Below are 16,325 nucleotides of genomic sequence, written 5' to 3' on the forward strand. Positions count from 1 at the left end.
ATTCAACTGAAGAAAGAGTCCTGGGTTTATGTCCTGTCTGTAAGCTGTAGTCCCTTCACTATTCCCAGCTCAAAATGGAAAGGTGGAGCACAACAGGAGCACCTGAGAGCTCTGAGCCATAGCAAGAGGTTACTTTTGCTTGTCTTACGGCAGGGAGGAATGCAAGCATCTGTTTCACTATATCTAAGAAAAGTAACTTCCATGCTGCCTTGGTAAATGAGACCATTGGTTACCAATCCTACAGCTATTTTTTTTTTTATAGTGACCCTGAATTCAGGGGGGCAACACAGATTTGCAGAGTGGGCTTCATAAAAAAGCACGACCATCTAGAAGGGGAACTAGCCTGAGAACTGCAGATTAGAGTTTGCTCCTCTGCTTTCTCGAGGACTTCAGAGGATTGTTTGGGGCTTCATTTTCAGTGATCGTTTGTTCCTTCAGCTTCTGCTGACTGTAACTGGAGGTATAGGTGTTTATTGCTCTTAAAATATCAGGTTAAACTTTCAGTTTGCTCATTTTCCTGGCTAAAAAGTTCTATAATTTCCTGGAGATTTGTGGGGTTGTTGGATTCAACTGGGAATGGCTTGAAATTTCAAGAAGATGTTGGTAGTTAAAATACCAACCGAAATATCTGTATGACTGTGTCTTCCACAAGGAGTACCCTGTGGTCATTACCTGCTAACAGCCATCAGTTTACATTACCCTCCTGACCCTGCACAAGGCAGTGGATCCAAAATTTTGCCTAGCAGGACAATTCAGCAGCTTCCCCCTTTCCTAGGGATACCTCTAATCTGTGCAAATGGGTTTTCCGGTAGCAATATCCTATTGCTGGTTTACAGCTCTTTCAGAGTAACAGCAGCCTCTCCATCACACGACCAGATAAGAGTTTCAGGAATGACAGGCTGGATGAAATATCCTTACTATCAGTACCAAATGTGTACATTGATACCTTCAGCTATTGCAGTACAGGCTTTTGCCACTTTTAGTCAGTGTTTAGGCATGGAAATAATGTATAGAAAATTAATTTCATGGAATCATAGAATTGTTAGGGTTGGAAGGGACCTTAAAGATCACCCAGTTCTAACAACCCTGCTATGGGCAAGGACATCTCCCACTAGATCAGGTTGCTCAGAGGCCCATCCAGCCTGGCCTTGAACACTTCCAGGGATGGGGCTTCCACCACCTCTCTGGGCAACCTGTTCCAGTGTCTCACCACCCTCATGGTGAAGAACTTCCTAACATTGTCTGAATTGTCCCATCTCTAGTTTTAGTCCATTTCCTCTAGTCCTACCATTACCCGACGTCCTAAAAAGTCCCTCACCAGCTTTCTTGTAGGCCCCCTTAAGACACTGGTAGGCCACTATAAGGTCTCCTCGGAGCCTTCTCTTCTCCAGGCTGAACAACCCCAGCTCTCCCAGCCTGTCCTCACAGGAGAGGTGCTCCAGCCCTCTGATCATCCTCATGGCCCTTCTCTGGACACATTCCAGCACGTCCATATCTCTCTTGTAGTAGGGGCTCCAGAGTTGGATGCAGTACTCCAGGTGGGGTCTCACAAGAGTGGAGTAGAGGGGGAGAATCACCTCTCTCGACCTGCTGGCCACGCTTCTCCTGATGCAGCCCAGGATATGATTGGCTTTCTGGGCTGCTAGTGCACACTGGCTCATGTGGAGCCTCTCATCCACCAGCACCCCCAAGTTCTTTTCTTCATGGCTGCTCTTAAGCCAGTCGCTTCCCAGCCTATATTGGTGCTTGGGATTGCCCTGACCCAGATGGAGGACCTTGCACTTGGTCTTGTTGAACTTCATGAGGTTGGCATGGGCCTGCCTCTCTGGCCTGTCAAGGTCCCTCTGGATTGCATCCCTTCCCTCCAGCATGTCAGTCACCCCACACAGCTTGGTGTCATCGGCAAACTTGCTGAGGGTGCACTGTATGCCACTGTCCATGTTGCTGACAAAGGTGTTAAACAAGACCAGTCCTAGTACTGACCCCTGAGGGACTCCACTTGTCACTGGCCTCCATTTGGACATGGACCCATTGACAGCCACTCTTCGGGTGCGGCTGTCAAGCCAGTTCTTTATCCACTGAATTGTCAATCCATCAAACCCATATTTTATCAGCTTGGAGACTGGGATGTCATGCGAGACAGTGTCAAAGGCTTTGCTCAGGTCCAGGTAAATGATGTCAGTTGCTCTCCCCTTGTCTATTGATGTTGTGACCAAATGTTATAAACTTACACATTTGATGTAAAGCTCCAACTAAATAAAAAATTTATCTTGATAAGACCTAAACATTTTAAACAGAAAAAGCTGTTCTGGAGGCATCTCCTTACTTGTTTGGTGAGGGGTAGACATTTGGCCATGCAGACATGTCTCTCTGAGCAGCTGCAAAATTAGGAAGCATGCTTTGAGATCAAGTATATTAGAAGTAGTCAATCTCAGATGGTCGCTTGTCTCATCAGCGCAATTCTAGGTGTTATCAAGACATCTGTATGTTGCATAATTACTGCCTTGACTTCAGCAAAATTGCTGAAAGATACAGCAAATAAACTCTACCCTTATGCTTTATTAACCCGTCAGATCTTTTTTAAAAAATAATGGGCAGTTCTAGGGAAAACTTGACACATTTCATTACGTGTTATGTGCCGCATATATCCTTTTTTTTATGGCACTGACTAAGATATAATGGGAGCCCAGCATATCCCACAGTGGTTAGATCACAGAAATTGCAGACTCTAATCTCTGTCTATTAGTTGTAATGAATATTATGATGGCTTTGAGCACACAGGTTGAATCTTCACCAGACTAAATGGCTCAGCTTATGACCTGAAAACTTCAATGAAGAAAGGAGACTACTTGAACCTGAGCCCACAGTTAGCTTTTGCTAACTGAGACCAGATGGCCATTTGTTTATAAGAGGTGGTGTCAAGGAGAGACTTCGTGGCTTTAGATGCAACTTTAGATGTTGATACCTTCTTGGAAGGCTTCAAGACAAGCCTGTGTGGTTTTAGTACTAGATTTGGGCAGAACATAGCTCTGAACTGTGAGCTTGTGTGATCTCTCTCACTTGCCTGAATTGGTGCAAAGTTGTCTGCCAACAGTGTCCTCTCATAATCATGGCATTATTTGCTTCCTATACCATCTCATCCATAAACTTGGTGTCCTCTACTGCCACTGCAGCTAAGACTGTACATCTCTTGGTGTCTGTTCATTAAAGCAAAATGCTAATGTTTTATTGTTTGGCAAAATCGGCTTTCCTGGCTCAGTTCTCCTCCCTGACCCCAAGTACAAAACAGGGTGGAGGAGGTGTATCATCCAGTCCCACCTGGGAGAAGAGAGCATTGTAATCCATGCTTGCAAAGCTGTTGGTTTCATTTAGAAATGTAGCTAGATGTTTAAGATTATTTATTATAGCTCTGGTAAATGAGAATGGATTTTATTTCTGAAAACCAACAACAGGGTGGGTGCTGTTTGCATTGCATTGCATTTTCCATAATGCTTACATGCAAACACAGCATGCATCTGTGTTTGTAGTTCTGGTGTATGTGTGCTGCTTTATAATGGTTCCAGGCAGCTGTCAAATACCCCCACAGTGCTGTATTTAAAATGATTCCTTAGTGAGCTCTGGGGAGTCATCTATTTCCTTCTTCCTTAAAGCAGTTCTCCTAGGTATGGTCAGAAATAGCCCAATCTTAGAATCATAGAATTGCCTAGGTTGGAAAGGACCTTTCCGGTCATCAAGTCCAACTGTCAGCTGAACGCTGACAAAAACCATCACTAAACAGTATCTCTAAGCACTGAACCACTTCCATCTTGTTCCTTTTCATTGCTTGCTGTACTATTAAAAAGTAGCTGCGCTAGAATGAACCTGCCAGTGTTCCTTCTTTTCCTTGACCATGTAAAACATCCTTGAGTACTTAGCGTGGAAGCCTTGCTGCTGCTTCGAAGCTCCTGGGAAAGACTGACCAAGAGGTGACACAGAGGGGTCCTCAGAGGGTGGGGGGGACACACCATAAGACTGCTTACCTCATTTATTGACCACGGTGGGTAGCAATATTCTTCTTTTGCCATTTTTGCTCACTTCCCCCCCAAAGTGACCTTTCTGTAAAAGACAGCAGAGGACCCATTGGCCGCAGATCTGAAGAAGCCCAGGCAGCTTGTGGCAGCTGTTCAGGGGATTAAACCTTCATGTAGCTCCTGCGTGCTCAAACATTGGCTTCAGCTTGCTCTGCTTCCTGCCTCAGCATGCTGATCATGATACCCAAGCACAGCACAACCCACTCATCAAGGAAAGGGGGAAGGGAGAACATTTAAGTCTTCAGTCTGCCTTTGTAGGCAGCCATGTGACTTGATGCCAATGTGCTGCCCCTTCAGCTGGACCATGGGCAGAGTGCTTTTAAATTTGCCTACATGGTAGCACCTTAAGGTTGCCTACATGGGTAGCACCTGGCACTCTTCATCTTTAAGGTTAAATGGTACTTGAAATGTTTGTGGAGGGTGGGGAAGGCTGTCCTTTGAAAAGCCACTGGTGTTTTTTGTTGGTAACCCCATGAAGCACTGCAGTGAGTACTTGGGGGAAGAGCTCATTCTGTACCATGAAGCTTAATCAGTGTTCACATGATAGTCTCTTGAAACAGTTAAGAGTTTCTTGTACCAAAGAAACATATCAACGTAGGAAGCCAGCATACTGATTTCATTCCTGTCTGTGCCAGTTTCTTGAGAATAAAACAAGTTGTTCTTGCTCACTATGCTCAAGCATACAATTAGGTACGCTTCTTTCTGCGCAAAGCAGTTCTGCTGTGGAGCACGGAGTTCTTGTATCCCAGATAAGGGACAAGGAACAAAAAGGATCTAAGCCTTCCTGCTCTTGGTCTGAAGTCTGGTAGGCTTAAACGCTGGAATTCTAACATGTGATTGCTTACCTGCTCTGTTCTCAGCTGTGCAGGGTATGGACTTTCAGCGTCTCCTGTGTGTATGGAGGTGGGCAGAATATTTACAGTTCACACTTGAGAATGTTTTCAGGCCTACCAGCCATCAGCAGCAACTAACCCTTTATAATCACTAACATCTTGGTAACTGAAGCTTTTCAGAATACTGTTTGAAACAACTAGATTATATGCCTTTCAGATGAGGTTGGTTTTTTTGTTGTTGTTTTTTGTTTACTCATTTCTCTCTTTCTGTTTCTCTAGTTAAGCTGTGGTCTACCAACTTGGACAACTCAGTAGCAAGCATCGAGGCTAAGGCTAATGTGTGTTGTGTCAAATTCAGCCCCTCTTCTAGGTATCACCTAGCTTTTGGCTGTGCAGGTGAGTAAAAGGGGTTTGGGGCAAAGAGATAGTGGTTCTTCCTTCCCTTGTTTCTTATTCCCCCCAAAGATGTGTTGTTGGGTGCTGTGTCCAGCAAAATTTAACTTTGCAGTTAAAATGCCTCTGTGTTAAACTTTTGAAGTGTGCAGTCACCCAGAAGACGTCACGATACCTGAGTGTCAACTTCATCCTGCAGCTTCACTTTTTAATTTGGGTGCCTCTATTGGAGATAAAAGCTCATGAAAGCAAGTCAGCTGGTGTGTTTGAGATCACTGAGGCAGCCAGGCAAAGCTCAGCTTTGAGAGTTTCACAGCAAAATTAATGTGTTAACATAGTGACAGTTGTTCTTTCTGATTTACAGCATTGCTCTGTAAATACTACAATGCCATACTGGGAATTTTAACTGGTTTTACCTGAGGCGTGCTGTAAAACAGTGGCTGTGTGTTTTTTCCCATAGCTGCAACTACAATACCCATGGGTGGGCTTATGTTTTCCTAGGTTGGGCAAAGCACCGCTGTTAATGTGGGGTTTTTTAAGTAGTCAGTGGGGAAGTCACAATGAGCCTTTTATTCACTTAAATTAAATAATTTTGGTGATAATACAGAGATTTGAGAGCAGAGCGGGTATCGCTTTGGGAGGAAACTGTATCATGCTACGCGTGCAACAACTGAAACTAGGAGATGCTATAAATGTTTAACCAATTCTGCATTTTCTTTCTCCTCGGGGAGTTTTAATGCACTTGTAACTAGATGTTCTGACGACATTTGCTGTCTATGGACTTCAGGAGATATGTTGACCATAGTTGCAATCACTGGTTTGCCATTTCATTTAGGTGTTCCAATTTCCAGGCTGGTTCTACTTAGATTGTGACTCTTAAAAGGAAGAAATAAATTTGTGTTTTGATACCCTGCAAAAAATGGATTCAAGTTGGAGTGTAAAATGTTGACTTGCTTGACAGGCATGTTGCTGAAGTTTAGTGAATTACAGGCAAGAACAGAATTGAATTACAACACCTACTAGCAGCATTTGAATGAAAGGTGCTGTCTGAGAAAGGCTCTAGGGAAAGATGAGAGCACGAGCTCCAAACGTGTCAGCTACTGATTAAAATAGATATGAAAAGCACCACGAAACAGAATTCTTCCTGATAAATTAGTAACTGGGATTCCTTCCCACCTGAAAGGCAGAGGGGGAATAAGGCCCAGATAAATCTGTGAAGACTTTTGGAGCTGTAGGGCGTGTGGGCTGGAAGCAGATAGGAGTGTCTCTGTCCCTATGCTTGCATCTAACAAACCACCATGGGCTCATCTTCAACAAGAATGTTCGGGAAAGAAGGATTAGTGAGCACTATGAGTTATACGGAGGTTTTAAATGAGATCATGTGCATTCTTACGATTTAGAGAATGCTGAGGAATAAAATGGTATTTGTACTGGGGAAGAAGGTGTAGGAGGAAGACAAGATAGAATTTTAGAAGTGTTTACACCTGCTTGATGTTTGGTAGTTGAGTCTCTAAAAAAAACTATAATGGGTATTTAACTATGATTGCTGAAACAATTACATGGAGTAATTGGACTGATGGGAATGACTTCCCACAAAGGAATTGTAATTGATCTTTTAGGCATAGATGCACGTGGAAAAAAAATTGCATTGAAATTAAAAGAAATACTGGGGTCTTGAAAGATGTTATTTCTGACCTCCTAAAAAAATCAGCAAAGAAATGAGTTAGTGTCTACTTTCATACTCCGTACAGTCAGACAGTCCTGTGTCATGTGTTATGAGGGAGAAAAAGGCTTTTCTGTCAGTTTCAGCTGGTCTTGTTTACTTTTTCCATAGGCTAAATGAAACTAGTGATCTAACTTGTAAATAGTGTGACTTGTCACATGGGCTATAAAATTAAATAAGGGAGAGTCAAAGTTTGTTTCCTGGAGTAGTACCGGGGGGAAAGTAAAAAAGTTGGATTGGGCACACTGACTTGGCCATTCCTGTTTGCCCCCCAGTAGGAATAAAAAATGGGCGATGCAAAACACTAATTCAGTGACCAGTGTAGTGGGCAATTTTAGAAAACTGGCCTAGCTCTGCCTTGGCTTGTTCACATACTCAGAGGATTTTCAGTTTTGAAGTCTTTAATTATTCAGTGATGTAGTCAATGGTAAAAGAGCCAAGACTTCCCAGCATTGCATGTCCGACTAGCTAAGGCCCTCAACCTGCTGCTCCGAGATGTGCTGGGTATGCTGCAGCACAATTAAAGTCTTATGGGGGACGAGCTCCTGAGGCAATAGAAACTGGGGAGTCACAGATAAAACACCCCAAAGGAAGATCACCTGAAGAACAGCATGAAGGAAATGCAGCCCCTCCAGCCAGTGAGTCAGCTCCCTCAGGTACCCAGCTGAAGTGCCTTTACACAAATGCATGTAGTGTGGGGAAACAAGCAAGAGGAGTTAAAGATGTGTGCACACCTCCAGGGCTATGATCTTATTGGCATCACAGAGATGTGGTGGGATGGCTCTTATGATTGGAGCGTTGGAATGGAGGGATACAGACTCTTCAGGAAGGAGAGGCCGGGGAGATGAGGAGGGGGTGCTGTCCTCTACATCAATGAACAGCTGGAGCGCATAGAGCTCCACCTAGGGATGCATGAAGACCCAATGGAGAGTTTATGGGTCAGGATTAAAGGGAACACAGGGGCAGGTGACATCACAGTAGGGGTCTGCTACAGGCCACCTGATCAGGACAACAGAGAGGATGAGGCCCTCTGGAGACAGATAGGAGCAGCATCGTGTTCACAGATGCTGGTCCTCATGGGGGGCTTCAACCACCCCAGTATCTGTTGGGAGGACAACACGAGCAGGTCCCAGGAAATCCGGGTAGTTCTTGGAATGTGTCGATGACAACTTTCTTCTTCAAATGGTAGGGGAGCCAACAAGGAGAGGAGCTATGCTGGACCTTGACCTTACCAACAAGGAGGGGCTGGTGGGGAATGTCAGGCTCAAGGGCAGCCTTGGCTGCAGTGATCATGAAACAGTAGCATTCAAGATCCTTAGGGCAGCAAGGAAGGTACGCCGCAAGCTCACTACCCTGGACTTGCGGCAAGCAGACTTTGGCCTCTTGAGGGACCTGCTTGGCGGCAGGGTAACATGGGAAAAAGCACTGGAGGGGAGAGGGGCCCGAGAAAGCTGGTTAGTATTCAAGGATCACCTCCTCCAAGCTCAGGAGTGCTGTATCCCAAGAATGAGGAAGTCAGGCAAAAATGCCAGGAGGCCTGTGTGGATTAACAAGGAGCTCCTGGACAAGCTCAAAAGCAAAAAGGAGGCCTGCAGAGAGTGGGAGCAAGGACGGGTTGACTGGGTGGAATACAGAGAAACTGTCTGAGTGGCCAGGAACCAGATCAGGTAAGCTAAAACCCAGATAGAATGAAGTCTGGCTAGGGGCATCAAGGATAACAAGAAAAACTTCTATAAGTACGTCGGGGTAAAGGCAAGACTAGGGAAGATGTGGGCCCTCTCCGGAAGGAAACAGGAGGGGGGAGTATTGGTACCTCGGGATGTAAATGGAGGAAGTAAATTGATCTAGTATACTATTATTAAATTAGTAAACATACATGTTTCAGCTCTTCTCCATTTCTATATGCAGAATAGCTTGCAAGCTAGCATGCCTTGCTTTAGCAGTGCAATTTTGTCTGCACATGTAAATATTTTCAGTGTTAATATTTTGAAATTAGGAGACTTTTTCAATTTTCATTTCTTGTTTTTATTTTCTCTTGAGGGTCTGTCTTAATCATTCATACAGCTGAAACCCTTTTCATAAGATCTTGCTGTTTCACACCTTGCTTAATGAAACATTTTCCTCTGCCCTTGGCAAATTCATCTTGCCCACTTGCCTCCATCTATTAGAAGTGCCTCTTTGAAGTGGGTTTTCCTAATCAGATGCTTCAACTTGATCGGCATCTCTTTGAATCTCTGTGCTAGCTCTCCCTTTGCATTCTCCACAGAAATAGCATGGCTGTCTTAAGGTCCTTTCTACCCGTCTCCAGTTTAGATATCCCTTCTCATTTGTTAGTAAAATCTTGTATGTTGGCTCACCTCTGTCAGTGATGCTATCTTGTGCACAGGTAAAATATTCAGAGAGGTACCTTTGTGCTTTCTCTCACTTTCTCCAATTTTAGAAGAACTCCCTTTTACGGAAAAATGGGAAGGAAAATACTTAAAAGTCCCCATAGAGGTCTACCGACAAGTGGCATGAATTATGTGAGCTGATGCAGCAGCCTGTCAAAGTGTTCTCATTGCCCTTTTGTTCCCTGTGTGCCTCTATCTGCTGAGGTCCTCTGGTCCTCAAACCAGAGGCTCTCTGGGGTGAGGGCATCACTTCTGTGTGTCTAGTGCTGTGGGTGGTGGCAGCTTCACCCTGAGCTGGGTCCCTCAGCTGTACTGCAGAGTAGGTAGTCGCACTCACGCATTTCCACCCACGCTCAGTTCTCATGCTGTACTGTCAAATGAAAGGAGTGAACCAAAGGACTGTGGCAATGGATTTTTTTTTTTTTTTGAAGCGAGGTCAGGTTGCAAACCCTGTAGCAGAGTCAGTGAAACAGGGGTTATTGCTGCAGCAGCTTTGGCTGGGCTTTTCTCCCCGATGAGACTATGTTGACTCCACTAGACTGCTCACTGCTGTTTGTCTCATACTGCTTCTCCTTCATGGAGAGCAGCCCTTTCCCCCTTGTGCCAAGTTCCTCTGCAGGTCCCTGCCCATCACCGGCAGCAGCAGGAGAATGTGAAGTGACTGCTTTGAATAATGTCTCCTGAAAAGGATATCATGTGGGTTGGAATTGGGGTTTATGTGGATTTCTTGGTCAAGCCCTCTGTGCTTCAGTTTACCTGTTGGTAAACATGTTTAGTGGTTGATGGAAGGAGTTCCTTTGACACTTTGATACAGAGGTAGCCTTGGTCGAGAGTGTTGTTAGATTGTGTATCTCCATAAGGAGCACTTCCCTTTAGTAGAGAGTACTGGATTGGCTTCAGATACAATAGGAAACCGTGCTTTAGTTGCTACTATAGAAGCAAATCCCAGGATTACCATCTAATATGAATGATATATATGTTTGTTTTCTGGACTCTTCAGTCTGAAAGCTTTTAGATGACCAAAGGATCATTTTGTTAGCTTAAAACAGAACAAATGAGCGATAAACTGGAAATAGAGCCTATACAAGAGAAGAATGGGTATTTGGTTTGGTAAATAATTCTCTTAAACCAGACAGGCACTTCAGGTGAGAAGGAAGCTAGTGCATCTGGCTGCAGCCTGATAAAATCTGTTGCAGTGGAGAGGGCACATAAAGAAGAAAAGATCCCTTTTGTCCGTTACTTTAATAAAATATTCTATTTGCATGCTTACTGGGTTGAAACATTGGGCAGTATAAACTGTAATCACTTCTGAATACAAAATCAGGTAATTCTGTGGTCTTTCCCTCTTTTTAAAAACAGATAGGGTTTTATCCTGAAATTAGCTATATAAATCATGACTGGAGTTGTTATTGTTCTGCCTCAGCAATAGCACTGATGCCCTCAACCCATATATTTTCTAGCAGTACCATTTCCCTGCTTTTAAAAAAAAAAAAAAAAAGTTGAAAATGCATGCAGTTGGCAGCTTGAATGTCCAAGTTGTGCAGTCCGGGTGAGATCAGACTGTCTGCTAACTCTAGTGAGCTAAGCATAGCTACTGATGGTAGTGATGCTTTACTCCCAGCATGCCGTAATACTGTCAGCAGCTACCACTGACCTTTTATTTCCCATATATTATGCAGAGATCATGTCATCAAAACTTCGATTCCCGAGTTCTTACGCTGGATGCGTCATCCTCTCACATGCTATATTTTTTTCCCCTGTAGGACCCACAAATCTAGCAGGTTGGACTGGGGGATGAGAGGGGTTCCTCAGGACTGCAGGGATGCAGGACAGTCCGTGAGCTTCACGAACTAAATTGAAGCAGCGCACCAGTACAGATGGACGGAGGAGAGCAACAGAACAGCTGCACTGTGGTCAGAGCTTAAGGTTTTGCTGGGTTAGTTCTTACCTTTAGGTCTCCAAACAGCTTCACGGTGTTGTCACAAACTCTTGACAGTGTGGGTTCAGATGAAGTGACCAGGGCAGGGAAAACGTGGGGTAGTGCTGATTTATGTTGGTTCTACTACTTATAGACTCAGTGTTTGAGACTGCCTACGCTGGGGATACCGTAGTCCCTACTAAGCATTCCCAGTGTTGTGGTTTTTTTTTTCCATCTCTTCCTTAATACTGGCAATTGTGTGGCCAAACCTGAATTGCGTTTTTTTCTGGATTAGTGCATGGCCCTGATCATAGAGCACCAGTGCCAGCCCCCAACAGGCCTTTGACAGCCTTAATTGAGATCAGTGTTCGCTACCAAGGGGCAAATCCTCACTGAATGTGAGGTTTTCTGCCCTTTATTCCCTGTTCCGTCTCTCCTTTTTATTCCCTTCCCCACTCATACAGTGATGCTGAACAAGAGCACTTCTCAAGAAAGTGCTTTTTCTTCAAAGATGGGTTTGCCCTTCCCCAGCAGGTTTTGCATGCTTTTTAAAGAGCTTCCCTCTGCACTATCTTCAGCATTACAGGATGGCATCGTACTCTGGCTTTGAAAGCTGCCGCCTTTCTTTCATTGCTGAATGGCCTCAAAACTAACGATAGACATCCACAGCATCCAGCGTGAAAAAGGACTCCCGTTGCTATGTCAACGGCTTTGTTTCCATTTGCAACCACTTACCCACCCCTTAAGATCTCTACATCAGCCTGGTGCACTCACAACTCAAGGTCACATGTGATAAAGATCAGTGTAGCTCAATTTTGCTAATATACCTGGTGTCCGAGTGGGACCACTTTGGAGACCATCCTTGTCCAGTGAAATATTGATTTTTCTGCTGCAGTAACCAGAGCAGTGATTTCTCTTTTCCAAACATCTCTCTAAAGAGCTTGCCTTTCATGCTGCCTCACATCTGGGTGTCTCGCCTGGATTGTCACTCAGCTCAGAAGAATGATGTGATATTAATGACCAAGAAGGCAGTGTACCTTTTTTGAAGAGAATTAATGTTTTCCAGCTGAAAGCAAGGTCTTACCTTAATAGATTCTCATGGGTAAGTACTCTGCTCTATTGAAAATCTGCAGTGACTCAGAAAGAATCTATTTGTGTGAATATATGACATGGTTAGGGTGGAGTTAGGTGGCTTCTTTGGGCTTTAGCTACAAGATTACCTTTAGCGGATGAATTGAGTGCAGTGTTCAAAGGCACAGACAAAAAGGTTTGTCATTTCTTTCAAGCCTGTGGAAAAACTTCACAGCAGTGCTCAAAATTCAGCCTTTATGAAATCAGTATGGCATGCAGCAGTCCAGGACTTGCCTGTTACTGGTGTTGGACTTGACTTGCAGGGTGTCTTTTCTTTTTGCAGGTATTCAATAATCTTCTAGTCCATGGTCTCTGAAGCTATTTGCAGGGGAAAGAGGGGACAAGTTCCATGTTCAGCAAGTGCACACCGGTCACCTTATAATTTAAATTCATTCCAGAATTAATTGCAAAGGTTTAATTTATTGTAACCTTTGAAGTATCTATAGCACTTCAGTACGTTGAAGGTTGTTTGTAGGAATCTGTATTTTTGGCCAGTGTGGCTATCATCATATTTCTGTCCCAACAGTACTTACTGATGGGGGAAGCACTGAGCTTAGGTTAGAATGCCATCTTGATAACTTAAATGTTATCCCTCTTTATGGATGCTGGGATGTAAATAAAAATGAAACATTGAACCATAGCTTCTGCTCAGGGCTGACAATCAGGAGAACTGCAGCTATGCGGTGTTATTTAAAGCAATGATGTTTTTCGGTTAAGCTGACTTGCCCATATCTGTGTATCAGAGATGCTACCAGATCAGCCAGGCACTGCACAGTGCTTCCTAGGAAATCATGAAGGGACACGAAACCACTCCTAGGTGTGCAGGACATGTGCGTGCAAATTTCACATAAGCCTCAATTTAAAAGCTTGGATAATGTTTTTATTTGCAGTCTCTGACTTGTGTCGGATAAAGCACTTGCAATGAATAGTGAGTAACAACATAGAGACCTACTGGGAGTCTCTGAGCTTTATCCCAGAGGTCATCACACTTCAGTAAGAAGTGAATGAAAAATGAACTTGAAAAGCTCCATTTGATTCTCTGGAGAAAAAGATAAATCTGTCATTTGCAGAAATGAGCATGCTAATTGTTTGCTTAAATATTCTTTTCCTGAGCATTTTGTCTTACAACTGGCGTAGAAGTCACTTAGGCAATTTTACAAAATTCAAATTTAAATTGAAATGAGCCTTGAAATTCAGGGACAGGCAACTCCAAGATTCATCTTTTCCTCAAAATGCCAAACTGTTCTTGCCACTAGCTTTGCTGTATCCCTTAGAGTTTAATCCTTTCCAACCTCGGTGGTTTCCAAAGCTGCGTGGTTTTTTTTCTGGTAGCTTATTTGAAGGAATTGCCCATTGGAATGACATCCTCTGTAATGGTTTCCTGTGTTATCTCCTGTTCAGCCTGCTCTGTAGATTAACTGTTCCACCCTTTTATTTGGGTACTGTGCATATTGGGACTTTTATAACATATGCTACTCTTTCCATACAAACTGGTGAGGATCTCTCATTACTTAGTAAAATCTGTAACCTGTGAGTGCAGGGTGGGCTCTCATCTCAAAGGCATCTTTTTGTAGTGTCTGAGCACCATAAGCTTTTAAGAGGAGTGTTTTTGAATGCTTGGGCTAGGTTCCTCTAAAGAGGCCTGATAGTCATTTGAATCTCAAGAAGATGACAAAAATTGAGACTGTAATGTGTGTACAAATCTAGTTGTTCTTCACATGACTTATTTCACTGCCTAGCTAGAGTGTATATCGCTTCTTTTCCACATTGGGTACCTGTGTATCATCATGTGCTTTCCTGTGCTCATGTCATTGTCCACATAATCCACCATACCTTTGGGATTTTGGTTTAAGCATTCTTACCGAACATGGAATATTAGTGATTGCAGCACTCTCTTTAATATCAGTCATCTCTTTCAGTGGAGTCTGCTTTGAGGGCAGTTTAGGTAATGAATCATATCACCATCTCTAGAACCTAATAAAAGAAGGCTTGTATCTCCTCAGGCTAGTGAATCAAAACGTAGTTCTGGATTAAAATCGTGTTTGACTGATAATTTGGCAAACTTGTCTCCTCAACTGCATATTGTTATGCGTGTGACAATAGCCTGCACCTTCCCTAGAGCCAGTTTGACTGCTCTGAAGCTTGTTCAGTTGTTTTTATATGACGTTTGCTGATACGACAAAAACCTTAAAGCTGTTGCTTCATAAATGCATCCTTAAAATCCTAGGGAGGGTGTTCCTTTCCATATCTACCTTCCTTAATGTCTCAAGCCCTTATCTACGTGATCTTGACCTCTTGGAGCGTGTGGTCCCTGGGAGTCTGACTGTGCTGCCCTTTCCCTCTATCACAGCTCCATGACATGCACAACTTTGAGTCATTGGAGAACCAGAGCTGACCGTGGCTTTGCAATAAGAACAAATACTGTGTGCAATAAGTATCTTGAGTCGGGAGAGATCTGCTCAGCAAATGAGGTAGTACTTCTGGCTTTGATAGATGCATCCAACGCTCTTTGTACAAATAAGACTTGTGCTTGTGTGAGAAGAGTCAGATCGTCAGAGATAGGGTCTATTTAGACAGCGTGGGTTGAAGCAACTTTTACTATAAAATGTTCTTCACGTGTTCTAGGTGTCATAAAATTTATTTTGGACATCAGCCTACGTGCACTAGTGCATGTAGTCATATGTGTTATACAGTCAGTGAGAGAAGCTGGAGTAAGCGTCAGAACAATATATAATTCTTTTTTCGCCTTCAGACATAAAGAATGAATTCTTCCAAAAGCTGCAGGTTGTTACTGCTATTGTCTTCAATGCTTTTGTAACATTAGTAAATCTTATGTGTACTGAATATTTTTTTTACTCCAACAGTCCGATAGAAGGCAATCTTTGAATTGCACAAAAAGTAGATATTCCTTATGCCTGCGAGAGATCTGTAACTCTTTAAAACTATAAAGGTCAAAGTTTCAAAGGAGTTCTAGGGAAATCTGTTTTGCTTCCCCCTCTCATCGGAGCCCTTTTCTCAACTGATTAAGATCTCTGATGTTTTATGTCTCCTCCTTCTCTCCTTAATACGAGACAAGTTATTTAGGGTGGAGATTTTATGGGCTGCTGTGTCAAAAGCTTTAGACGAGTCAGTAAAAAATGTCCCCAGTGTGTAAAGGCCATTATCCACAACCTAGCAAATGTCATCTGTAACTTCGAGCCACAGGGAATCTGTTGAATACAAAGGTTAAAAACCCAGTTGGCGCTTCCCATCAAGGCTGCTGTTCCCTTCGTCTGTTCAGCAGAGGGAGATATAGATCTTTAGCGAAATGCTAGTGTTGATATACATTTAAAAAAAAAAAAAAGTACATTTGGTGTTAGTAAGAGATGAAAATCACTGGCTGAAGCAGTGTATAGTCTTCCCTGCGGAGGTCTGTCGAAATGTTTCAAGTTCTAACCTGAAACCCTCTGCTGTCACATTGTGGAGCCTTTCCTTGGTAGAAGGAAAGGTAGGAGATGTTTATTGTGCTGTCGGTTTTGCCAGAGGTTAAACGGAGGCTACAATCTAACCTCAGCTCTCTTCAGATCAATTTTCATGGAGTGGAACTTTCTCATATTGCTTCCTTTGTCATCAAGTCTGCTAAACAGAACACTGGTAGGCATTTTCCTTCTTAAAGCTGTGCTCTTCCTTCATTTAAATGAAAACCTGGGTTGGCTTTATGTTGGACTCCCTAAATATGATACTTTTTTCTTTGGAGGCTGGATTTGTGTTGGATTCTCTAAATATGATTTTTGGAGGCTGTTGCCCATCATCCGTATTGCAGTGTTGGAAAATGAGATTGTCTGTCCCAGATACCCATGTGATTTCCTCTGCTTTCGAAACTTTCTC

The 16,325-nt window shown here is 43.4% G+C and overlaps 1 protein-coding gene across 3 annotated transcripts in view; it reads left to right on the top strand.

Moving 5' to 3' along the window:
* The window catches only part of COP1 (COP1 E3 ubiquitin ligase), a 137,255-nt gene that overhangs the window by 68,352 nt on the left and 52,578 nt on the right, over positions 1-16,325 (top strand). For 2 of the 3 annotated variants that reach the window (XM_063343118.1, XM_063343119.1), the window contains exon 15: positions 5,183-5,299. The exons of the other annotated variant lie outside the window; for it this stretch is intronic. In XM_063343118.1, the coding sequence (XP_063199188.1) occupies positions 5,183-5,299 (117 nt within the window). The remainder of the gene's footprint in view (positions 1-5,182; positions 5,300-16,325) is intronic. 3 annotated transcript variants of the gene reach the window in all.

This window comes from Chroicocephalus ridibundus, chromosome 8 (assembly GCF_963924245.1).
Source record: "Chroicocephalus ridibundus chromosome 8, bChrRid1.1, whole genome shotgun sequence".
NCBI lineage: Eukaryota > Metazoa > Chordata > Aves > Charadriiformes > Laridae > Chroicocephalus > Chroicocephalus ridibundus.